This window comes from Oenanthe melanoleuca, chromosome 14, assembly GCF_029582105.1.
Source record: "Oenanthe melanoleuca isolate GR-GAL-2019-014 chromosome 14, OMel1.0, whole genome shotgun sequence".
In the NCBI taxonomy this organism is placed as follows: Eukaryota; Metazoa; Chordata; class Aves; order Passeriformes; family Muscicapidae; genus Oenanthe; species Oenanthe melanoleuca.
The window spans coordinates 8662089-8686886 of NC_079348.1; the positions used below are offsets into that span (position 1 = coordinate 8662089).

At 49.8% G+C, this 24798-nt stretch overlaps 1 protein-coding gene across 4 annotated transcripts in view; it reads left to right on the forward strand.

The window, feature by feature from the left end:
• The window catches only part of RBBP6 (RB binding protein 6, ubiquitin ligase), a 28155-nt gene extending 15007 nt beyond the window's left edge, over positions 1-13148 (forward strand). For 2 of the 4 annotated variants that reach the window (XM_056503039.1, XM_056503040.1), the window contains 13 exons: positions 446-534; positions 656-752; positions 1292-1431; positions 2252-2424; positions 3257-3360; positions 3807-4162; positions 5007-5097; positions 5178-5256; positions 5348-5393; positions 6494-6856; positions 7203-7304; positions 8694-10439; positions 11143-13148. In XM_056503039.1, the coding sequence (XP_056359014.1) occupies positions 446-534; positions 656-752; positions 1292-1431; positions 2252-2424; positions 3257-3360; positions 3807-4162; positions 5007-5097; positions 5178-5256; positions 5348-5393; positions 6494-6856; positions 7203-7304; positions 8694-10439; positions 11143-12727 (4971 nt within the window). In that variant the 3' untranslated portion in view covers positions 12728-13148. The remainder of the gene's footprint in view (positions 1-445; positions 535-655; positions 753-1291; positions 1432-2251; positions 2425-3256; positions 3361-3806; positions 4163-5006; positions 5098-5177; positions 5257-5347; positions 5394-6493; positions 6857-7202; positions 7305-8693; positions 10440-11142) is intronic. The other 2 variants (XM_056503042.1, XM_056503043.1) reach the window with 1 other exon arrangement.
• Positions 13149-24798: the final 11650 nt, after the last annotated feature.

Sequence of the window (24798 nt, forward strand, 5' to 3'; positions counted from 1 at the left end):
TTAATATTGCAAAATGTAAATAATGCTATTGATATCCATCTCAATTCTTTGTCCGGTGGAGAGCTTCTCCTCTATATAGTCTGGAGCGTAAAAATTAGCATAAAAATACTGGATATTGTTGTTTATGTACACATAGCTTCAGTCCTCTGAAGGAAATTGGATTGGTTACACAAGTCTTGCTGTAAGGTACAAACAGAGCCTAAGGTTTGAGTGCCCAAGAGTGCTCTTTTCTAGTAGGTTCTCAGGCACATAAACATCATGTCATGGCATAAGGACTCCCCAGACCATCTTCGGTACAAATCTGTTTGGTATAAGCAGCTGCTCTCATGCAAGCTCAGCTAGTGTAGTGCTGCTCTTTACAGGATTGGATGAGTGGTGTTGTCTTGGGCTGTGTGGGCTTAAATGTGTTTCTAATGTGTGTGTCAAATAATTGCCTGTTGCACAGACTGCCAATCTGGCTGAAGCCAATGCTTCCGAGGAGGATAAAATAAAAGCTATGATGACACAGTCTGGCCATGAATATGATCCAGTCAAGTAAGTGTTGCTAATGTGAAACTTATTCTTTGAAGTGGATGTAAAAATTGTAGAGATGGTTTGTTTTAAACAAGAGTGACACATGAATCTCTTTTCTTTTTCTTCCCCCAAAAACTTGTAGTTACATGAAGAAACCCGTGGGGCCACCTCCACCCTCATACACCTGTTTCCGCTGTGGCAAACCTGGGCACTATATAAAGAACTGTCCAACAAATGGGGTAAGACCTGGGGGACTTGGGGGGTTCTCAGTTTTTAATTTTTATCTGGATAGTTACATAATAAATGTGAATACTCACAGTGAGAATTCTGTCTTTTGGTGTGAAATACAGAGGCTACATGGCAGTGTTGCAAAACCCTTTGAACTCAAGAAAAACTGGAATCGTAAAATTTTCTTTTTGCTAGGTCAGAGACACTAAATATTCCCATAGATCTTTCTCTGTATAGCTTGATATATCTTGAAATTAGTTTCTCCAAGCCCTGAATCCAGCTCCCTCTGCATTGCCCTTTGGAGGAGGAGCAGGTTTGGGGGATTTTACCCTTGAGGAACCTGTAGTTAAGCCAAAGAATGTCAGTGAGTTCAAAACATTACTCCAGCCTCTGGAACATCCTGGCTGCATTTGTTTAGGGAACTGAGTATTTTAGTCCAGCAACCCTTACACTAGGTTAAAGGAGAGGGTTAAAGGTTTTTGTGCTTAAAATAGTCACTGAAATCTCATTTTCAGTGTGGACCTTGAGATGTGTCTGCATTTCTTAACAGGACAAAAATTTCGAGTCTGTTCCCAGAATTAAAAAAAGCACAGGAATTCCAAGAAGTTTTATGATGGAGGTGAAGGACCCCAACACAAAGGGTGCCATGCTGACCAACACTGGGAAATATGCAATTCCAACCATAGATGCGTAAGTATGGCATTGGTTGGACTGATCCAAAAAGGGAATAAGAGAAACTAGGGGAAGTGTCCTTTTGGCCAGCTCTGGAATTGTGGGGAAATTAGCTTTAAAATCCATGCTGCTGGCTAATAGTAAAATGGGGTCCTGCTGCTCACACCCTGGGAGCTGGTTAAACATTGGCTGTGCTGAGACCATTTCTGCAGAACATTTCAGCAGCATTTGTAACTGGGATTGTTCTCTCAGGGAGCTCATTTTTCTCCTCATTTGTCTTTCAAAGGTTTCATGTAAAATGTTATAAAGCAGCTGTTGGACTGTGACTCCCTCCCTCAGGTGTGAAGCAGGCTCTAGTTTTCCTATTGCTATAAACTAGGAAAACATTTGTGTGTGCTGAGCACGGTGGCTGTTCTAAAATACTTTTAGTAGCCCTTCTGATTTTTTCTCCTGGATGTCTTTTTTTGGAAGACACTGACTTCTTTCAGTTAGAAAACATAATTACTGGAAGACCAACTTTATCCTGAGCCTCCAATTTACATTTAGCCTCTGGCAAAGGAGAGCTGGGGTTCATTTCACCTGATATGAGCTGTCAAATATTTTTCTAGTCTGAAGTGATTCCTTAGTTGATCCAATGAGCGGGATAGTTCTGCAAGAGAATTCCTCCTCCCCTCGTCTTGTGTTAGGGCTAAAGAAAAGTAGTTCAAACCAAACAGCTGTGTTTAGGAAGGGCAATAGAGAGAGAGAATTCCACATATTATCTTTCTTTGATAAAATCCAAAGCTTGCAAGAGTTTTCCCTGTAACTTCTCTCTTTGCTTTCCCCACTCTACTTCCAGGGAAGCTTATGCTATAGGAAAGAAGGAGAAGCCTCCCTTCCTACCTGAGGAGCCATCCTCCTCCTCAGAAGAAGATGATCCTATTCCAGATGAGCTGTTGTGTCTCATTTGTAAGGATATAATGACGGATGCGGTTGTTATTCCCTGCTGTGGAAACAGTTACTGTGATGAATGTAAGTGTTATTGCCAGGTTTGTTAATTCCAAACATCAGATTTGATCTGAGAGCAGAAATAGGCGATAAGGAAATTGCTGTGTTAGTTCTGTTGAATACTTCATCATGTCCCGAACAGGGAAAGACTCTTCTTGTGCAGATGGGGGAAAAAGGCAGAAAGCTTTTTTCCCCTCCCTAAGTTTCTAGTTAAATCCTTTTTGCCTGCAGAAGGAAGAGGGTGAGGGGAGTGCATATTAGTGCAGGTGGTTACAGTATTAGATACCAAATGCATTTCTTTTGTCCACAGCCCTTTCCCTCTCACAGAATTATGTTTCCAGCTTTGGGCACTTAATGTGGACTACAAAGAGCTGACAAGGAGGCATTTCATCCACCTTCTTCCCTAGAGCTAGTTAAAACCTTCAGAACTCAAAGCTCCTCATGATTTTTTAAAATGTGTTTTATTCATTAACATGGAATGACTTCTTGCTGTACTAGAGTGGAAAAAGACTGGTTGTGATGTCACATGCCAGTCTGCTCTTCATCTTTACATATTATTACAGTGAAATATTGGCCCTCTGCTGTATGCTAGAAATTGCTGTAGAATTTCAGAATGGTTTGGGTTGGAAGCAGTCTTAAAGTTCATCTTATTCCAGCCTGCCTGTCATGGGCAGAGATGCCACAGCTTCTCTGGGCAGCCTGTTCCTCTGCCAGTTTTTTGCACTATAGGACATTTACAGCTTTGAGCTTTCCGTTCAACACCATATTTCCCCATTAATCATATGCTTGATTTTGTAATTAACGAGAATCAAAAAAGTTTACTTAGTTTGGCTGCAAACTGCTTGAATATTCGCAGGTATTAGAACAGCACTGCTGGAGTCTGAGGAGCACACATGCCCTACCTGCCATCAGACAGATGTTTCTCCTGATGCTTTAATCGCCAACAAGTTTCTGCGCCAGGTAATATGGGAACTTTAGCCTGAGCTCTTTGTTAGAAAAATCTATTTGTAAAGAACTGATGGGGATGAAAGTATTAATTTAGATCTCTGTAAGCAAGGCTGAACTCAACAAGGCTAAGTTTACTTCTCAAATACGTTACCTGTTTTTACAGAAGCCTATGGCTCATTAGAGACAATCTGGCAAATTCAGGACACACTTGTGTTTAATGGAATGTCCTTAGTTTCAAATTGGGTATTAAAAGTATTAAAGTACTTTTAATCCAGAGACTCTGAGGTACCAGTCATTGAAACCAGAGTTTCATGGGATGTGTTCATAGCTGTGTGTTGGCTGGTTTAGGATTAATAGCACTTACAGGAACACACAGTGATTTCCCTGTAGAGATGCTTTTGTTCATATTTCTACTGAAGTTTATTCTCACCTTTCCAAACCTGTTTCCCTACCTCTAGGCTGTCAACAACTTCAAAAATGAAACCGGTTACACAAAAAGGCTCCGTAAGATTCAGCAGCAGCAGCAGCAGCAGCAGCAGCTGCCCCCACCGCCCCCTCCTCCTCCTCCCCCGCTGATGCGGCAGACGATAACGCGCACGCTGCAGCCGCTGATGCGGCCGGCCCTGGCGCGCCAGCAGGACCCGCTGATGATCCCGCTGGCCTCGCTGGCCTCCCGCTCCGCCCTCTCCTCCCTGGGCCCCGGGCCGTCCATGGCAGCTGGGCTGCCCGTCAACCCCTCGTCTGTGGTTGTGTCTGACCTCCCTCCAGCAGTGTCCCTCTCTCTCCGTGGGGAAAAGCCCGATGGGCCGTTTCGGTAAGGAGGGCTGGAGAGAACAGAAATACAAAACTAATCAAAGTGCTTCGGTTGGATTTTTCCTGAGCTTCGCAGCTAGCACTCTATGTATCATTAAGTGACAGCTGCAGGTCATTGTGGGAGTTGTGGTTCTGTTTTTACTTGCAATGAGGACACTTCAGTAAGCAGTATGCATAATTTCTTGGCAGTATTCCCTTACCAGTCATTCAGGTTTGCCCTGAAGGAGCAACTGGTTTTTATTTGAAGTGGTCAGCCATTCCTAGAGCAGCCATTTAGTTCTGTCAGACCTTAGTGTCTCATTAATTTCAGTTTAGTACTGGGGAAAGAAGATTTTCATGTGAAAATCTGTACCAGTGTTTAGAGTTACATGCTTTAACCCTGCTGCCTTGGATGCACAGAACCAGTGTGTCCAGAGGGCTGCCAGGTTCAGCTGGGCCATCAGTACAAGGATCACAATTCAGAGGAGCGCAGAAACATTTTCTAATGGAATTTCAGTTCTTGCATCTTCCAAAGCTGAGGTTCAGTGCATGAGTTATATGGATCCTCATTTTTTCAAGTGCTGCTTAATCAAATATTTTTCCAGAGAGCTTCCTCTCTAAATGCCAGTGTCCAAACAGAGTCCTCAGCAGTGCTTCCTCTGAAGCCTGCCAACCTCACAGGTGCAAATCTGGTGAAGATTATTTTAAAATATTTTTTCATTTAGTGAAATCAGTCTTTTCTCACCTTGGACTTTATATTTTTATATATATATATATTTATTTTTTTTAATACGTATATATATATATATATATTATATTTCACTTAAAAGCAGTGTTTCAATAATAAAAATGTGTTGTTTTTGTAGTGATGCCGATGCTGTTCTGCCTCCTCTGATGGCTGCTGCTGAGCTTTCCAAATCTTCCCCTTTGTCAATCAGCAGTTTGTTGGAAGAGAAGGTAAATTTTATTTAAACGCATGCAATGATTCTTATGTTCTAATAGAGCTGATTTTGTGACTGTTTGCATTTATTCCCAAGGGCTATCAGGTTCCTGTCCTGAGACAACCAGCGATACCAAGTCTTCTGGGCCCTCAAGGACAATCAATACCCACAACTGGTAAGAAACTCGAACTTTAGAATATCATCCAAAAAATTGTCTTCAGATAAACTTACCGGGATGTTTTTTTTTCCTGTCTCCACTGCAAAAGGTCATCCAATGAGAGCTGGTGCACTTCGCAGGCCAGGCTGGGAACTGTAAGTATTCGACAGAAGTTTAATGTATTGCTAGTTGTAACTGGTTAAATTAATCTGTAACACATCACTTAGACAACAGCTGATTTATGATGAAATAATAGTTGTCGAGAATTCAAGTGGTAATTAATTTTCAAGTGGCTTAATTTAAATTAGCTTTAACAAAGGGGACCTGTGCTTACAGTAAGATTATTGAAAAATAAAACTCCAGTACATAATTGAAAAGAAGATTCTGAATAATGAATACTTTTTGGGAAACCTAAATTACATATAAAAATTAAATGTAATTAAAAGATCAGATGGAAAAGCACCCTTATGATTGCTGACTGGTTAAGGCTGAAGAAATTGATTTCTCAGTAGAAATCACCCTTCAACATTCTTTCTTTAATAACTTAGTTGATACTGATTGAGTAAATTATTGAAAAATTAGAGGCTTTTATTTGTATGACAGTTTTATATTTCTGCAGTTTAGTCATCTTCAAAGTGCCAAGATGCTTTTTTCCTCATTAGAAAAAGGAGCCTGTTTATCTGTTATCACAGTGTCAAATTAGTCCTTCATTTGTTAGAGATTTGTTATAGCCAGGCTGTAACGGTCATTGTTTTTATAAAGTCTGAAAGATAAATCAAACCAAAATCCTGGATCCATCCCCCAGATTATCTAAAATCTCAAATCCAGTAAACAAGAAAAAAATCAATTCAGGGACAAGAACAGGCCAAATCCATCGTGAGACAGGAGCTCAGGAAACAAAAGTGGGAGAGGTTAGGAGAGGTCTGAGAGGTGAGTTCATTCCTGCGCAGTGCTTGGAAGCTCGAGGTGTGTCCAGCAGGGGCAGAGGAGCAGTGGGTGCCTGGGGGGTCTCATGGCAGCCTCGCCCACCCTCAGCCAGCTCCAAAGCTGAGTGTAAGGAGACAAGGCTGAGGGAGCTGCTGGGGCGAGGATGTGCCAGCCAAGGCTCCAGGACTGAGAGTAGTCTCGAGTGAACAGAAAGCCGGAGTCCAGTGAGAACCAGGAGCGCTCCCGCCGTGCTGCCGCTTCGCTTTCCTCTGTACGCTCAGGGCAGGCTGTGCCAAACAGTGACACGTGTTTTTGGGTTTCTTTAAAGTTCAAATCGAGGACGCCCGCACAGTGACCGTGCCCAAAGGACTCAGGCCCCATCACTGCCAGCATCAGCACCAGTCTTTGTGCCTGTGCCTCCACCTCCCTTGTATCCTCCACCACCCCATGCTCTTCCTCTTCCTCCGGGGGTACCACCACCACAGTTTCCTCCTCAGTTTCCACCTGGGCAGCCTCCATCCGCTGGGTACACTGTCCCCCCTCCCGGATATCCCCCAGCTCCTGCAAACATGTCATCAGCTTGGGTCCCAACAGCAGTGCCAGCGGCTCATTCAAACACCATCCCAACGACACAAGCACCTCCTCTCTCTAGGGAGGAGTTTTACAGAGAGCAACGGAGGCTTAAAGAGGAGTAAGTATTCGGCTCGCTAACGTTGCCTTGTTTTCGTGTCTGTATCGGGGGAGCGTATCGGACTGCGGTTACACTAAAGTGCATCTGACCTAGCAAAAGTGACATAGTGTTTCTTCCAATATACTTTTTCATTGCAGATGGTAAATATGCAAAGCTAAACCAAGACAAATGTAATTCTAGAACTTTTCCTAAAACTTGTAGGAACTGTTTTTTCTTAAATAGGATGTTCACCTTTTGCATTGCATGCAGTAAACATTTTCTCATATTGGCCATGTTTTGTTTCTTGATGTCTTTTGTAATAAAGGTCAAACTATAATTGTAATAAAGGTCAAACTTATTTTAACAGGGAAAAGAAAAAGTCCAAACTTGATGAGTTTACAAATGATTTTGCTAAGGAATTGATGGAATATAAAAAGATTCAAAAGGAGCGTAGGCGTTCGTTTTCCAGGTAACTGCTTTACATGTCCGTAATGGAGAAGCAGATTGTCTAGAGGAATCAGGAGGAGTTTCACTCCACCTACCTGTCATTAGATGGATTGGATGATTGAGGGATGAGCAGTGACAGAGTGTCATATGCAGCTTATTGGCTCCAGTGTGGCAGAGATTGCAGGTGACTGAATTAGCATTGGGCAGCAGGCACTAAGGAGTGCTGAGGGTCTGTCTTGCTCTGAGTTGTCTCTGCAGTGGTGTCCTTCACTGCCTGACAGCCCTGAGGAGGCCAGGAGCAGAATAGCTGTAAGGGCTGGATTTTCAGCATCTCGCTATTCTGATTGTAACCAAACAGTCCAAGCAGTTTCGAGGAGATAGGTGAGAGAAATCGTCCTCATTTCTGCTTTTGTCCATCTTGTGTGGATACATGAGATGTTTGAACCTGGACTGCAGGCTGGGGGCTTTCACTTGTTGGGTGACATTGTTAAACTTTCCTTGGGAATTAGAAGCTCAGACTTGTTTGTAAGGAAATCTGAAATCGGTGAGGGAATTGGAGAGGAGGAATGATGCTAATGAACATATGAATCATGTGAAATGATTCATTAAAAAATAGTAGAATAACCTGAGGGTAGCTGCCGTTTTCTGTCCCCAGAAATCCCTTGGGCAGGACTAGTTGTTAGCAGTGCTGTCAGGAGTCATGGCACAGGGGCGTGTGACTAGAGACTGAGGTTAGAAGCTTCTAGATGGAATTTTTCTTGCAATGCAGTCGCTTGCCTTGGTTAGAGCTGGATGGATGTGCAGGGCGTGTTTGGGACACCTGCCTGGCAGTGTGGATTCCACAGCCTATCTGTTGGTCCTTTGCAGTATTAGGATTGTGCATCCTGTCCAAATTCCCAAAAAAGGATGAAGTTCGCTAGACCGAGCTGGTGTTTTAGCTTTGGGCTTTGCTGTCTTCAGGCTACGTGGTGTTTTCTCAGTGTGATTCTGCACTGTAGCTACTCAGATTTCCTCTTTTTGCATCTTACTGCAACAAAAATGATTTGCACTTCATGTGGTTGCTGAGTAGTGACAAACGTGCGTGTTCCCGTACCAGTAGAGGCCAGTGTAACCACCTGAAATCTGTCTGTAGCTCTGGTAGTTCATGTGATAGAGTGAGTGGAAGTAGACTGACCCTTCTGTGTGTTCTGACACTAACAAAGCAGCAGCTGTTCTGTCTTGTGAGCAGAAACTTTTGTGTGTTATCAAGTTCTTCAATTTGCAGTAGCTTTATGTCAGCAGCTGAAAGAAGCTTTGACATAAGCATGTGGAGAGGAAAGAAAAAATAAATGTGGGAGGAAAAGATTTGAGGAGAACGACTGTTTGGAATTAACTTCATCTATTTTGTTTTTTTGTGTTGTGTTTTTTTAAGGTCCAAGTCTCCCTATAGCGCTTCATCTTACTCTAGAAGCTCGTACACCTACTCCAAGTCTCGCTCAGGTTCGTCGCGCTCCCGCTCCTACTCGCGCTCCTTTAGCCGCTCCCATTCCCGCTCCTACTCGCGCTCGCCGCCGTACCAGAGACGAGGCAAAGGCAAGAGCCGCAACTACCGCTCCCGCTCGCGCTCGCACGGCTACCACCGCTCCCGCTCCCGCTCGCCCCCGTACCGGCGCTACCACTCCCGCTCCAGGTCCCCCGTCTTCCGGGGCCAGTCCCCCACCAAGCGCGCGGTCCCGCAGGGCGAGGCCGAGCGCGAGTACTTCAACCGCTACCGAGAGGTGCCCCCGTACGACATGAAGGCTTACTATGGCCGCTCGGTGGACTTCAGAGACCCTTTTGAGAAGGAGAGATACAGAGAGTGGGAGAGGAACTACAGAGAGTGGTACGAGAAGTTTTACAAGGGCTATGCCGTGGGCGCTCAGCCGCGGCCTCCGTTGAACAGAGAGAACTTCTCTCCAGAAAGGTTTGGCCCACCTGGGACCAGACGAGAGAATTCACCCTATGCTCGGGGACGGAGGGAGGAGTACCCTGCTGGGCAGAGCCACAGGAATCGTAATGTAGCTGGAAACTACCCTGAAAAGCCTGGGAGAGAGGGCCATGGCATCAAAGATCCTACAAAATCAAAAGAGAAGGAGGTAGAAAATCCACTGGGAGATGGCAAAGGCAATAAACATAAAAAACATCGGAAGAGGAGAAAAGGGGATGAGAATGAAGGATTTCCAAATGTTGAGCTGTTAGAAGGGGCAAGGAAACCAAGAGAGCCAGTTCCAGCAGAAGATGCTAAAACAGACTCTCTATTCATGCTGCCAAGCAGGGATGATGCCACCCCTGTAAGGGATGAGCCCATGGAAGCAGATTCCATTGCTTTCAAACCAGTGTCTGAAAAGGAGAAAAAAGAGAAGGATAAGCCAAAAGCAAAGATTGAGAAAACAAAGCGGAAAGTGGAAGTGGCAGCTGCTCCGAAAAAAGACAACATAGCAAAACCAGCTAAAGCTTCCCAGGAAAAGGCTGACCCCGATCGTGAAAAATCTCCTCGAACGGAGCCTCCTGTGAAAAAAGTCAAGGAAGAGCTGCCAAAGACAGATAGTGTTAAAACCTCTTCATCTCAGAAGGATGAGAAGGCTGTTGGTACACCACGGAAGGCTCATCCCAAGGTGACAAAGGATCACCCAGAAACCAGACCAGCCAAGGAGGAGAAGGCAAAGAAAGAGCATCCTAAAGAAGCCAAGGCAGAGAAACCCTCCAGCAAGGAGGATAAGTCAAAAAAACCTGCTGAGAAAAGCAAACTTTCTGATGCCAAACTTGAGAAAAGGAAAAGAAAAGCAGAGGAAAAGGCTGATAAAGAACACGAAGCCACTTCTGCAAAGGCCTATAAACCTGAAACCGCAGAATTGAAAACATCGCCCAAGGGCAAGGCTGAGCCTGAGGGAGAGAAGGGAGAGCGCACACCAGAAAAGGATAAAGCTGCTTTTCTTAACAACCCGTCCAAAAAGATTAAACTGAACCGAGAAACTGGAAAAAAGATTGTGAGTGCAGAAAACGTGCCACCTGGAAAAGAGGCTGTGGAGAAACCTGAGCCCAGCAGCAGCAAAGTTAAAGCGGAAAAGGCAAAGGGAAAAGCAAGGAGGAAAGTGACAGCAGCTGATGGTGCCAGCTCAACTCTTGTGGATTACACCAGGTACCTCAGCAGTTCTTTTCCCTTTCTTTCTCTCTTATCTCTTTCCTCTTCCTCCCGGCCCTACCCTCCCCCCCCAATTCTTTATGGTGCCTAGGGAAAGGAACAGCTAAATTTGTGCTAAACGAGGGAATAATCCATGATCTTCCTTATGAAACTTATGAAACTGTCAGACTCAGATGTTGTTAAGGAAAACAGGCAGTTTGTTTTGCACAGGAAGCTGGTAGGGTTAATTTGTTGGTGATGCAAATTCAAAACATTTAAGACATTTGTTAAGATTGTGTCTTGCTAATCTAAAAAGCTTTTATAATGTCCATTTTTCTAAGGAAGAACTGGGCCATGAGGATAAAACTTTGCCTGTGTGTACCACTCCATAATTGCTTGCTTTCATGTTGAAAGAAGAATGGCTATCTAATTTATCTGCCATTGAGAGAAATAGGACATGAAGGAATTACCAGATCAGACAGTCCCCAATCTGATAATCTTGTGTCTTTGTTAATTAAATATATAGTAGCGAGATACTAAATTAATTGATTGCTCATAATCTCAGCCAGTGACTCAGCCTTTGCCTTGTCTGTTCCCTTAATTGAACATCCTTGAGGAAAATGCTGAGAATTTAGAACTCAAACACAAGCCAGTTTATAAAATGTTCCTAAAGTTGGCTGTGTGTGCATCCCATTACTGATGTCTGTGTTTTTCCTCCCAGCACGAGCTCCACTGGGGGAAGCCCTGTCAGGAAGCCTGAGGAGAAGACAGACACCAAACGAACTGTCATTAAGACCCTGGAGGAATATAACAACGACATAACAGCCCCTGCTGAGGATGTCATTATCATGATCCAGGTCCCTCAGTCCAAATGGGATAAAGATGACTTTGAGTCTGAAGAGGAAGACATCAAAACCACCACCCAGGTGCCCCCAACTGTAGGAAAACCCACCAGTGTTATCAAACCTGTGAGTGCAAAGGCACCAAACCCCCTCAAACACTCGGAAAAGGAGTCAGAGCCTCTGGAGAAAATACAGAAAGCTGCAAAAGAGGCGAGTTATGAAAGTACCCAACACGATGCCAAGAGTTCGAAAAGTTCTGTGTTGAGTGAAAAAAGTAAAACCAAAGACCGGGATCATTCTTTGTCAGACAAGGACAGTTCTGAGAAGAGGAAGAGCAGTGCTCAGCCAGAAAAAGAGCACTCAGAACGTGCAGCTGAACAAGGAAATGGAAAAGCTGTCTCTCAATCTTCCAAAGATGGCAGATCTTCAGAGAAGCATGATAGTGGCCGTGGCTCCGCTGCGAAGGACTTCACTCCCAACCGAGACAAGAAGTCTGAGCACGATGGCAGCAGGGAACATTCGAGCTCCAAGCGCAGGGACGAGAAGAGCGAGTCAGCGCGGAGGAAAGACTCCCCATCCCGGATCAGGGACTCCGCAGCAGCGCAGAAGAGCAAACCCAGAGAGGAGCGTGTGGAGCCGCCCAAGAAGGGCCCTGCAGAGGCCAAGCGCAGCAGCTACAGCCCCCCCCGGGAGCGCAAACCCCCCGAGCACAAAGCTGGGCACGACCCCAAGCGCCCCGCGGAGGAACACAAACCTCCGGATAAAAACCCGGCCAAGGAGAAGGAGAAAGAGAAGGAGAAGCACGTACCAGAAGTCAAGAGCAATAAGGAGAAAGAGCCAGCTGGGAATAAAGCACCAGTGAAGCAGGACTCGCCAGAAGTGAAGGTGGAGAAGGAGAGCGTGGCGGGTCAGGCCGATAAGGGCGCGGCGAAGCCCAAGGCGCCGGCGAGCAGCGCCGCGCGCCTCTCGTCCGACCTCACCCGCGAGACCGACGAGGCCGCCTTCGTGCCCGACTACAACGAGAGCGACAGCGAGAGCAACGTGTCTGCCAAGGACGAGGAGGCCGCAGGGAAAACGCCCAAAGAAGCCAAGGAAAAGGCTGTGGAGAAGGCGAAGGAGGAGGCGGCGGCCCCGGCTCCCGCCGAGCAGCCCGAGGTGGGCAGGAGCCAGAGCCAGAGCAGCCCCAGCGTCAGCCGCAGCCGCAGCCACAGCCCCTCCGAGAGCCAGACACGGAGCCACAGCAGCAGTGCCAGCTCAGGGGAGAGCCAGGACAGCAAGAAAAAGAAAAAGAAGAAAGAGAAGAAGAAGCACAAGAAGCACAAGAAACACAAGAAGCATAAGAAACATATGGGAAATGAAACAGAATTGGAAAAGAGCCAAAAACACAAACACAAGAAGAAAAAATCGAAGAAGAGCAAAGATAAAGAGAAAGATGACCAAAAAGTGAAATCTGTCACGACATAAACCGACAGATAATGAAAAAATGACTTAATTACTAAGTCATCTGTATGATCTTTGTTAAAATGTAAACGACTTCAAGCGTTGTAAATAATGACATGAAAGACCCTGTGCTGCACTTAAAATATTGCTGCTTGATTATTTGATTTTTACATCAGAGCTTTATAAAAGTGAACATTTTGTACAGAATTGTGAGTTGTGACCATGTAACATGAAAGGTTTTGCTGGGGCATCTTCTTTTTAACCACCATTAATTATTTTGGGTGGAGTTTACTGTACTGTGAAGATTTTCACATTCGGGTTTTTTTTAATTGCCTGGCAGAAGCAGCTGGTACCAGTTACCAAATACCAGCGGATGAAATGCAGAATACATTACAGCCCTGTTATGTCACTTTTTGATTACAATAAAAAAGTTTTCAGAAAATGACCCAATGTGAGATTTCCAGTGGGAGTTGCACATGAGCAGGGAGCATCCCAATCTTTCCCATCCCTGGAAGTGTCCCAGGCCAGGTTGCTCAGGGCTTGGAGCAGCCTGATGCAGTGGAAGGTCTCCCTGCCTGTGGCAGAGAGGTGGAACTGGGTGCTACATGGTCCTTCAACCCAAACCATTCCAGGATTCTAACAGTAGTGCCAGAGAAAAAACTTGTTGGGAACTATTGTGTGGGAAAAATAACTTACAAAGGGGTTTAATTTTGGGAAAACTGGCAGGACCTGCCCTGGTGGGGGACGAGGAGGTGCTGGGCGTGGTGTGTGCTGCTTTGTGTGCCAAGGAGCTGAGGGTTTGTAGGGTGGGACGTGGGATGTGACCCCAAAGCTGCAGCCCCTCGGTGCTGGCACTGACTGCTTCAGGTAATGTCACACACAGAGCTGCCATGGGGCTGCTTTGTTCTGGTTGGTTTGGAGAGCTCTTGTCCATTGGGGTTGGAACTCTGGGTTCATTAAGGTCCCTTCCAGCCAAAGCCAGTCTGGAATTTCGCTTGCACAGGTTTGCACACAGGGTTAAACTCCCTGTAATTTGCATTTTCTGTCTCAATGCTGCTCACCAGGTGTTGATGTTTCAAACAGAGCTGTTTGGTCAGTGTTGGATGTGGGGCTGGCACCTGACAGCCCTGACCCCTCTGTGATACATGGGGCTCAGAAGGGGCAGGACAGGGAAGCCTGGAAATGCAGGAGGTAGAAAATGGAAATTATGAGCTGGACAGTTTTAAGATGTAATTTTATCAAAGAGGTGGCAGTGGGATGGGTGTCACTAAGGGCACTTGAGCACGAGATTGAGCAGTGACAGCCCTGGACCGAGGGATTTGCCCAGAGTTTGGGGTAGACATGCTGCGTGGGGAAGTGGCATTTCCTGCTGGCAGAAGGTGTCACCATGCAGAGGGGCTGTCCTGATGGCCAAGCAGCACAGAAATGCTAGAATGGGACATTTATCCTGGTTCCCCTGGGGGTGAGCCAGCACCTCAGACATCCAGGGTCAGAGACAGAGCATCCTGAAAGATAAAACAAGAGCACACCAGGATCACTGCTGGATTTCACCGCAGGACCTTTTTCCTGTGTGTCTCAGGCCTTCCTGGTGAATTCCAGGTATTTTCTGCCCAAGAAAAAACAGGTTTCCAGTTCATCTGTTCCCATTTTCACTTTGCAGCATGAAAGAGCACAGGTGGGTGATGGCGTTTCGGGTGCTTGCCAGGGGCTTGCTGTGTGTGGGAGCACAGGGAAAGCACCCTCAGAGTCTTCCCTTGGCACAGTCTGTGCTTGTGAGGATGAGGCTGGAGAACAGGATTGATTTTGGACTTCTCTGAGTGCTTTGGCCTAATGAAATTGAAAATCCAGGAATTGGGGAAATGACATTTTTGAGCTGGTGTGTGTCAAGTACTTTATTGAGATTCAAGTTAACGAGTAAACCTGCACTGAAATCAAATTCTGAATTTTTTTAATGGAATAGCTCCATGAACCCAGTAATATTATGTATTTTTATATGACCTTGTGCTGAAAAGCTGTCGTTGAAGTCCGTCCTAATGCCCAGTTCACCCTGGTGAGGTGTTAAACAGGTGCCGGGACTGTGCCCACCCTGGAGCCCTGCGCTGCTGTTTGCCTCAGGCCAGCAGGTGGAGTTTCCTTGGGTGTCAGTGTCTTTCATTTGGCCTCCCTGTTGTGTAATCTCAGAGTTAAGTTCCATTAAAAGTGAAATGTTTCGATGATTCCCAGCCTTATTTTAATTCCCTTCTGTGCAGAATATGCTGTAAATTGATAAAGCCTTGAATCCAGCACTAAAAGGCAGCTCAGGCACTTGGCACTGCCATGTCCAGGGGGGCATCAGGTTAGGAATACCGGGATGGCTTTGTCCAAAATCTGCCTTTGGGGCTGCTTTTGCTAAGGATTTGGTGACTCTCCAGACATTTACTTACAGGCTGTGCTCGGGGTTACACGGGCCCCGGCTGGCCGGCAGTGCGGGTGCCGAGTGAGCCGCGGTGCCGCTGGGGACAGCCTGGGCCCCGTGGCGAGTGGCGGCGCCTTGGCAGCCCCATCACGGCAATGGAGCAACGTGCCGGGCTCCTCTGGGCAGCGGCGGGAGGGTTCTGGAGGAGGAGGAGGATGGAGATGAAGAGGAAGGAGCCTAGCAGGGCTGGCACGGGGCTGCCCCGCTCGCCGGGCTGGCGTCAGCGCCGGGCACGGGGGGACAGCGCCGAGCCCGAGAGCTGCTTTCCCTTCCCTTCGGGGGCTTCTCTCGCCAATTCCGAGTTCTAGTCCAGCCCAGGCTGCTACCAGAGCCGGTCCCTCCGAGCGGGCGCTCCTCCTCCTGCTCGGCCTCCGTGGAAATGCCCCCGAGAGCTCTGCCACTGCCCGTGCCTTTGAGTGGTAAATGGGAGTTGAGTGATTAGCGACGGTTCGTTGAGAGGCGAAATTCCTCGGGTTTCATTTCCATCAGCTCCTCTATCGCTACCGTGCGTCCCGGATCGGGGATGCGCCCCGCGCCCCATCACCCTCCGAGCTGCCGGGTGTTTGTCCATCCTCGGTGTGTCTGTGCGATGCGTGTGTGTGTGATGTGTCCGTGTGTATGATATGTGTGTGTGTGATGTCTGTGATGTGTGCGTGCACACGCCGGGGCTGCTGCCACCCTTTTGTGAGCGAAATGGCTGTTTGGTAGCAGCGATTGAGGGCTCCTTGCCAAGCTGCCTAATTAACACGAAGCATATGCAGATTCGCCTTGTTTTCAGCTAATGACAGCTGCAAACAGTTATTCTGTCGGGCTCGCTGGCGCCGGTTCGGTGACACGAGGGAGTGATCTGGCCGTGCAGAACGGGCGAGGGTGTGAGAGGCACCGGGGCTCAGCCCCCGCCCTCGCTCTGCCCAAGGGACCCCCAAGGGGTCAGCCCTGCCTTGGCATCCTGGGCATCACCCCCAGCTCCTTGAGCTGGAAGCTGCCAGAGAGGGGATGTTTTGCTTTGTTTTGCTGTATTTTGCTGCGTTTTGCTTTGTTTTGCTGCGTTTTGCTTTGAGCGTTGCCAGCAGCACAGACATACCGTGATGTTTCACAGCAAAGCAGATAAAGATGTGTGCAAACATGGGTGACATTTGTGGTTCCCCAGCCAGCGGCCTTCAGCGATGCTCTGCCAGCTGAGAACTGAAGCAGATCCAGGAGGAAACTCCCTGCCCGAAGCCCTGTCCCGAGGGCAGCTGGCAACTCTCCAGAATCCCGGGCTTCCTAAGGATGCTCTCAAAAAGAGCTTGTTTTCATTGGTTTTATCATTACTGTGATTATGCTGATGGAAGGAGAGAGCCTTGCCCAGCACGGGAGGCCTGAGCCTGTGAAACTGTGCCACAGATAAAAACACTCCACGTGGTTTTAAGGGTGCAGGGAAATGGGGACATGGAGAAAAGTCACCAAGCAGATATAATTAAGTCCTGTTTGACACACATCCAGCTGGTGAGCTGTGCCTCGGGGCTGGGGTGCTCTCGTGTGTCCCCTGTCCCCACAGCCTGACAGAAGTGGATGTGCTCAGGTCTGGAATCAGAGGATTTGGGGATCCCTCTCTGGCTGTTTGGCCAAGTCCTGTACATCTATTCTGGCTGTTTCTAGCCCGGGGCAGGGGTAGGGAACAACGGCAGTTCTGCTCTGCCCTGTGGAAGTGGGGTAGCCCAAAAGCTGGGAACCTTGGCCCTGTCTGTCTGAGGACCAGGCTGGGCTGACACCAACAGCCCAGGGTGGGGAGGATGCAGAGGCACCCCCACCCCATCCCATTATCCCATCCCACCCCATCCTATCCCATCCCATCCCATCCCATTATCCCATCCCACCCCACCATTGGCCACATTCCCAGCCCACCAAGCCCTCCAGCCCTGAAATGAACCCGTGTTCCTCCCATGAGGAGCTAAGTGCTCAGACACTTCTGAGAATATTTTGGAGCATTCCTGATTTTAATTGGGTTTATTTAATTATTATTTACTTTGACTGAATAAACTGTTGTGTTTAAATAACACTCTTTTGCCAAAACGCTGTCAGGGAGAAGCTGCTTTCCCTTTAGGAGCCCTCAGATGTGGCTGCCTTCCAAGCCCCTTACACGGCAGCGTGTGGAGCATCAGTGCTCGGAGAATCCTCCTGCCCCGGGGAGGAGCCGAGGGACAGGGAGGGACACAGGAGCTGTGGGGTCTTCCCAAAACACTCCCAGCATCGTTCATGGGCTGCCTCGGCTGTGACCATCCTGCAGCCAGGCAGAGCCCAGCTCCTTGAGAAGTTTGTGAGGCAGAGGGAGAATGGATCCAAAAAACATCTGAATCATGGGCAGGATGAAGGGCTGAGCTTGGAAAACTGGGGAGAAAAGAGAGCTGAACTCCAGGGATGGAAGCAGTCGGTGAATATTGACAGCACCAGCCAACAGTAGTGAAGCCTCAGTCCAAATACACCTGTGGGGTTGGTTCTCGTTCATTTGTTTGTTAAATCCCATGGAGACAGTTTGGGAGAGCTGGAGGTGTTCATCCTGTGGCACCGTGTTTTTTGGTGATGGAACAGCCTTTCTTTGGAAGCAAGGGGCCCATGATGGGCTCAGAGCTCTCCCCCTGAGCAGGGTTTGAGTGTCCCACCAGGACAGACAACCTTGGGACACTCTGCCCTTCCAGTCCGTGATGGCGGGGGGGGGGGTCTCTGCACCAGCAGCAACTTTTCCTTCACTTGGTTTCCTTATTTGGTGTTTCTTTAATAATTAGTGGCAGGTTTTGTACTTATGTTTGGAATTATCTGGATGCCTCTGGGACATGTTCTGCCAGATAATTGAATCTCCTGGTCTGTGACTGCAGGGATGGCTGGGGAGAGCAGACTGGAGCCCAGGAATGCTGTGCTGCCTCTTGGTGTCATGTTAAGACAAAGTGAATTTTTAATTTTAAAAAACTACTGGAAACAAAGCATTTTGCTTTGCTGTCCTCGGCACAAGCTTTGCCAGAGCCTGGACTAGAGAGGAAATTCATGATTATCAGTAATTAACTGGATAAATGTTTTAAGTGGATCATCCATGTGCCCAGCTCAGTGAGTGATGCTGGGGAGATGGGAATGGGGGTGCTGTGAGAGGGATGCTGTGGGCAGGAGAGGGGCCGTGCCTGGCACCTCTGCTGCAGGGACCCAGGTGTGTGCAGGGCATGTTCCTGTCCCTCCAGAGGGATCCCGACGTGTCACTCCTGTCCCAGAATATGACATCGGCATGTAAAGTGCCAAGCCAGGGAAAAGGAACTTGCACGTCAGAGCTGCTCTTGAGAGCAGCCACTCCTGCAGCTGGCCCTGCAGCCACTCCTGCAGCCAGCCCTGCAGCCGGCCCTGTCCCGCTCTCCGTGTGCCGGGAATGCCAATGAGGACCCGGCTCGGCAGCACCGCAGCGCTCACCCACCCGGAATGCAGAGCAGCCACGGCTGGAGGAATGCAGGCGCTCATGCTGGAGCCCTGGTCCAATTAGTGCAATTAATTGTGAGTGAGGAGGGTGGCAGGTACCCACACCTCCCCTCCAACATGCTCCAGGGCTGGACCTCGACCCTCTCCTCAGAGCTGGGCTTTCTGATTTTGCTGCACTGCTGGATTTCCAGAGGGAAGATTTTCCCCTTTATTTCCCTGATCTAGATAAATCAGTGTGCAGGCAGAACCGGAGTGGAATTGCAGCCTGTGGATGCCCAGTGGGACCTGTGTGGTTTGTAACCCTGTCCTTGTGCCAGGTCTCACATCCCTGTGCCCTGCCCACCTGCACTTGGATGTTGTGACAATCCTGTTGTTGCTGAGAGGGTGAGCAGCTCCTGCAGTCCCACCCAGGGAAGGTCGGTCAGGTGGAGAGGGGGGAGATATTTGTTTGTGAAATTGCAGAAATGTACGTGCCTTGCTATATTCTGCTTGATACTAAGAGCATTTCAAACAATGCGAAATTGGCAGGAAAGAGCCTTTGGAAGTATCCTCTGCTGTTTCTGGCTGGGAAAACAAGACATACAGAGACATTTTTAAATACAAGTGTGTGCATGAAGATTTATTAGGGTTCTATAAGGGCATCAGGGTGAGGCCCAGCCTGGAGGGGATGGGCAGGTGCTCATTGAGCCCCACGTCCCTCCCGATCCTCTGTGACAGATTCCAGCTTGATTGAGGCACAAACACCAACCCACAGCAGCAGTGTGGATTTGGTTATTAACAAAGGAGGGATTCAGCCAGTGCTGGCGCCGCCCCAAGCGCAGGAGCTGCTGAGGAGCGTGGAGGGTGTATTAAATATTCATCAAAATCTTGGCACTTCATTCCCATCTCTTGCTCTCCCACCCCCTCCCCTCGAAATTATTTGGTCCTAAAGGTTAGAAGCCTGCTTTGAAAATTAGTTATTTCATTAACCCTTTTATAAATTAGGTTTTTACGAGTAAGTTTTTTGGGGTCGATGCAAAATGGGTCGTGGTGGCACTTCATCAGGTTTGCTCATCACGTGAGCCCTGACCCCAGCACGTGATGGTGCCACCGATGCTCACGGCAGCATGTGAGCTAAAAAAAAAAAAAAAAAAAAAAAAAAAAAGAAAAAAAATTAAATACAAAAATATCAGCGGGTTTGTCTCCTGCCTTCACCTGCCCGGTTTCGTCTGCCAAGCTCTGCCAAGCCCGGCACCACGGCTCCCATCCGGTGAGTGAGCAGATCCTTCCAGCAATTAATTGGTGCTGCCTCGTGCTTCATTATCATGCGGGGCACGCGTGGGCTCTGCTCGCACCCCGGGCTGGGCTCTCCGGCCAGTGTCCGAGTGTCCATCCTCCCAGTGTCCTGATGCTGCTCAGAGGCTCCTCGGGGCGGGGTCGGGGCATTCCGTGCCTTTGCTGCTCCGTGCCAGGGTTTAAACCCGCGTGGGTGGCTTCGGGGCTGGTTCCTCCACCGGTGCCGGGCGCTCAGCGGTGCTGCCGGGGGCCAGTGTTGAAGTGCAGCTCTCAGACAACGCAGGTTTTATTCTAGCGCTCACCCGGTGCCTTGCCGCTCCCCGCTGGTGTCCCCGCTGGTGTCCCCGGTGGTGTCCCCGCTGGTCTGGGGCCACCCAGTCCCCCCGCTCGCTGCAGTGCGGCAGCCGGGGCCGGGCCGAGCTGCGGCTGCGGGCAGGGCCGGAGGGAGGCCGCCCATCATTAGGATGCAGCTCCATCGCCATCTCCCTGGAGACCATGGCCAGGGTGAATCGTGTCTGGGGCCGCTGGCAGCCGTGCTGGGAGAGGCAGCTGCGTGCCGGGCTGGGAATGAATTACCGCGCTGTGCCGGCCCGCCCTTTGTTCCCCCACTGTCAGCGCAGGGATGGCAGCGGGGAGAGCGCCCAGGGCACGGCCAGGAACGGCCCCGCAGCAGGATCAACCACCAGCCATTTCGTATTTTCTGTCCTTGAACTAATTATTGGCAGAAGCTCTCTGGGGCTGACACCGATAGGAGCTGCCGTTCCGGCGCGGCGCTGGCGCGGCGGTGATCCCGTATTTAGCGCTCGGGGCAATCCTGGGCCACTGCGAGCCCTTTGTGCCGCTGAAGGGAGCCGTCTGCTGCAGAGGCATCTCTGCGGATGTCGCTGGAGCAGCAGAAAAAGGGATTTCTGGGCGCTGCTGAATGCGGCTGCCGATCTCCCGGCCGGACGCCCTGAACGCGCGGCGGCGGCTCCGGCAAACACGGGCAGGTGTTTGGAGTCGGGATTTGCCATCTGGGGGAAGGAGCTCCGCAGGCTTTTAACTGGCACCAGCCTCCGCCCTGCCCTGCTCTCACATTTGCTGCCCTCCCAGGTCCGGCTCCCGTTTAATTCCAGCGGAGGGGCCGCGGTGGGGCTGCTGGAGGATGATTTTTCCCCCCTGCTCACACATTGTCTGTGCCTGGCTGTCCCTGAGCACAACAAGCAGCCCCCGCTCGCTCCTCCGCTCTCCCGCAGCACTTTGCTCACACCCTGGATTTTTATTGGGTTTAATTGGCCCTGTCATCCTTTCATGGCAGGAATTCTGCTTTCATCAAAACCTGCTCCTGTGAATGCTCCCCCGTGGTAGAAGTGAGGATAAGTAGGAGGGAGAGGATGTGATGGAAACCCCAGTGCCAGCCCGGCATCCCCTGCCTGCTGTGCAGCCCCAGTGTGGCACATCCAGCCCGTGGGGTCTCACCTGTGGCCATGGGCACAGCTCCTGGCAGGTGCCAGGACATTGATGTCGTGTCTCAGGGGTCAGGGCCTCTCCTGGGTGCCAGTTTCCAGCTGTGCTCCAGGTGTGCTGGCCGAGGAACAGCCAAACCCCACTGCAGCAGCTCCTCAGGTCACAAAGCCAGAGCCACCCCCTGCATGGAGACTTCCTCCCCTCTCCTCCTCCTCACTCCCATTAATTCCTTCCCGGCTGTGGGGCCAGTGGTGCTGGGCCCAGCCCTGTCACTCTGTGCTCTGTCCCATTACTCTGTGGATCACAAGCCTCAGGGCTGCCCTCAGGGCCTTCTCTTCCAGGCCCTGTTGCTGCCTCCAGTGCAGTTCATGAGCTGATCTCTCCTAAGGGACTGGGAGCTGCAGAGCTGGGAAGAACCTGATGCAAAGAGAGGGGGGAGCCACCACCAGGGACCTCCCTCCAGGACCAGGAACCAGACCTTTCCTCAGAAATCTTCCCACAGGAGCCACCTGACTGTCCCACTGTGATTCTCTCAGCTGCTCCATCCACACAGACCTGGTGGATGAGAGCTGCCTGGCTCCCACAGCCATTCCTGCTTCTGAGTTTGCTCCAGAGCTGTACATGCTGCCAACACTGAACCTTCAAACACAAGAGCTGAACTCTGCATGATGCCTGGACTCTGCTGACGGAACCATCCAAGACCTTGAGTTTCCCAGCCCTTGCTAAACCCAGAGCCAAGGAAGCAAAGGAGAGCCCCCACGGACAGCTCAGAGAATTAAGAATGAGTTCATCAGAGGCCGTGAACAAATGATGGGTAATTAAGACCCCCAGCAAATACCAAGTTTGCTGCATGCAGCCCAGGGAGGCTGGAGGGGATGGGGCTGGGTTCAGCAGGCTGTCCCTGATGTGCAGAGCACCTTGGGGCTGCTGGCAGTAGGGGAAGGAGCCCATGGGAGGCAGCCTCACCTTGACTCCTGCCTCAGAAAGATGGACCACGAGGGAGTTCCAGGCTTGGCACAGCCCATTCTGCTAAAGCTGAGTGTCCTCACAGGGACCCTCACCAGGCTTCCTGACCTGTCCACAGTAGGCATGGAGAGCAGCTTCCCCCTTCCCCCTTTGGGAAGCAGCTTCCTCCTTCCCCCTTTGCAGCAGCTCTTTGTCCATCAGAGAGGGGACAGCAGCTGCTTTTGGGGTTCAGTGTGGATGGATGGGCCCCAGCCACAGGGACTGTGCAGGAGAAGTGGAGTGAGCTGCCAGGGTCTGCCCAGCTCTCCTTGCACTGTGGTTTTCTGTCTGCCCAGCTCTCCTTGCACTGTGGTTTTATTCCTTCTCTCACCCCAATGAGCAGGGTTGGGGCACCCACTCCCCCCTCACCAGGCAGGGGACAGCTGGCTCCAGACACCCCTCTCCAGGCCACTCTACCTGGTCTCTGGGATTCTCAGCACACAAAGCAGAGCTCTGCCTTTTGATTTAATAAGTATTTGGAAACGTCATAAAAGGCGTGATAATAAAATATCAGACGCAGGGAAAGGAGTAGCCAAAGGCATTGAAAAAAGGGACGAGAGCAAATGCAGTAGATTAAGACACTAATTCCCATTCCTTGTATGTTCTCCATCTCTCCTGTGTCTTGACAGACAGAAGTAAATGCCTTCACTTCCCGGGAAGCACTGTCTGCCTCTCCCTGCTAGATTGTCACCGCGGGGTGCCCACAGCCCATTTGTCCTCCACATTCGGTGCTTTGTCCCTTTCAGAGGAGAGGCCGGGCTGGCTCATCCCCACCCCCAGCACTCACACTTAAAGGGCAGGACAGATTCCAATGGTGATGGCTAAATTTGATTTTTAGTGCTCTAAAGTAGCTCTGCAAACTAGAGACCAAATTTGCGCCTTTGTGTAGACCGTGCAACAAAGCAGCAGGAGTGAAAACGGAACGAGAAGGAAAAACAGTCTCGGGGATTTTGGAGAGGCCGGCAGGTCCTGCTGTAACTCTGTCACAGTGAGAACTGGGCGTGGGGATTTTCTTCCAAATGCAGACTTGGAGTAAATCAGCTGCCAGTAAACTCCCAGCACGGGGAGGTGGAGGCGGGAGCGGGATCAGCAGCAAGGTGATGGATGTGTTAATGTAACAGGCCAACCACCTCATAAATAATTTGCTGGTTCTGGAGAACCTGACCTGGTCACAATGGCAATAAAGGGCTGTCCCCCGGGCTCTGCTCCAGGGACCCACAGTCCTCCCATGGAAAGGCTTAAGTGGCTTTTAACAATATCTATTTTATATTGTCAGAGCCCAGTGCAGCGCTAGTCCTGCTGTCTGTGCAAACAGCATTGCTTCAGCTCCGGGAATATTGCAGTGAAAAGCCCAGAAATGATCCCTGAGGCTGATGGTCACAGCTCAGCTCTGTGGGGAGCAGCGTGTGGAACATCCTCTGGGAGCTCAGCCGGGTGGGGAGGGATGGAACCTCAGCAGTGCCCAGCCCAGGGGGGTTGCAAGAAGCCTGGGGGGCTTCAAGGAACCCACCAGGGATGGGTCCACAGGCACCAGCAGCTCTTCTGGGCAGCAGGAGCAGATGGAGCCCAGCCTGCAGCCGGGAGCCTGGGCTGTCCTGGTGGATTCACCTGTGTGCTGGGTATTCTGCTGCTGTACTGAGTGTTCCTCTGGTGCAATGGCTGTTCTCCCTAGGTTTTGGGTGCTGCTGGGGCATGCTGGGTGTTCCTGTCATTTATCAGGTATTCCTGCTCTGTGTTGGGTATTTCTTTCCTGTCCTGGACACCCTCATCCTACGCTGTGTCCCACTCTCCGTGGGAGCAGAGTTACTCGGTGTGGGCAGGGCTGCTGCTGAATTCTTTGGCTTCCTAAGCCTTGGCATTGAATGTCAGGCTGGTCATGGCACCTGCAGCTCTACCCACAGCCACAGTGTGATGCTTTTAGATTTCTCTGTGCTGCTCGTTGGTCAGTTCCCAGATTTTTCCCGGGTTGCAGCAGGCCGGTGAGTTCTGAATATGTAGAACTGGGGAATATGTCCCACAGCTGCTTTGCTGTGGGATGGGCCAGCATGGCTCTGTCATTCTGGTTTCTGTAGCTGCAAATAAGGGAGATTCCAAACACTGGAGTCATTTGTCAAGCAAAATCGATGGCAAATGTCTCTAGCACGGCACCTCCAGCACAAGGATGGAACTAAACGGGAGACAATGAGGAAACAGTTTTGGAGCACAGAACAGCATGGGCAGCCCCATTCCCTGCCCCAGCAACACAGGGACAGCCTGGAGTGCCCATGCTGGTCCCTGGCTCCCAGCTGTTCCTGCACTCGCATGGGAAGATGCAGCTGAGGAGGGGGAGGGTGGCAGTGCCCACCTTGGCACTGGTTCCCAAAAGGGGCAAAGGTGGGGACAGGTGTTGACCGTGGCTTCATGTCTTCAGTTTGCTCTGTCTGGGCTGTGATCTGCACCCACTCTTGAGCTGGTGGTGGTGGCAGAGCAGTTTTGT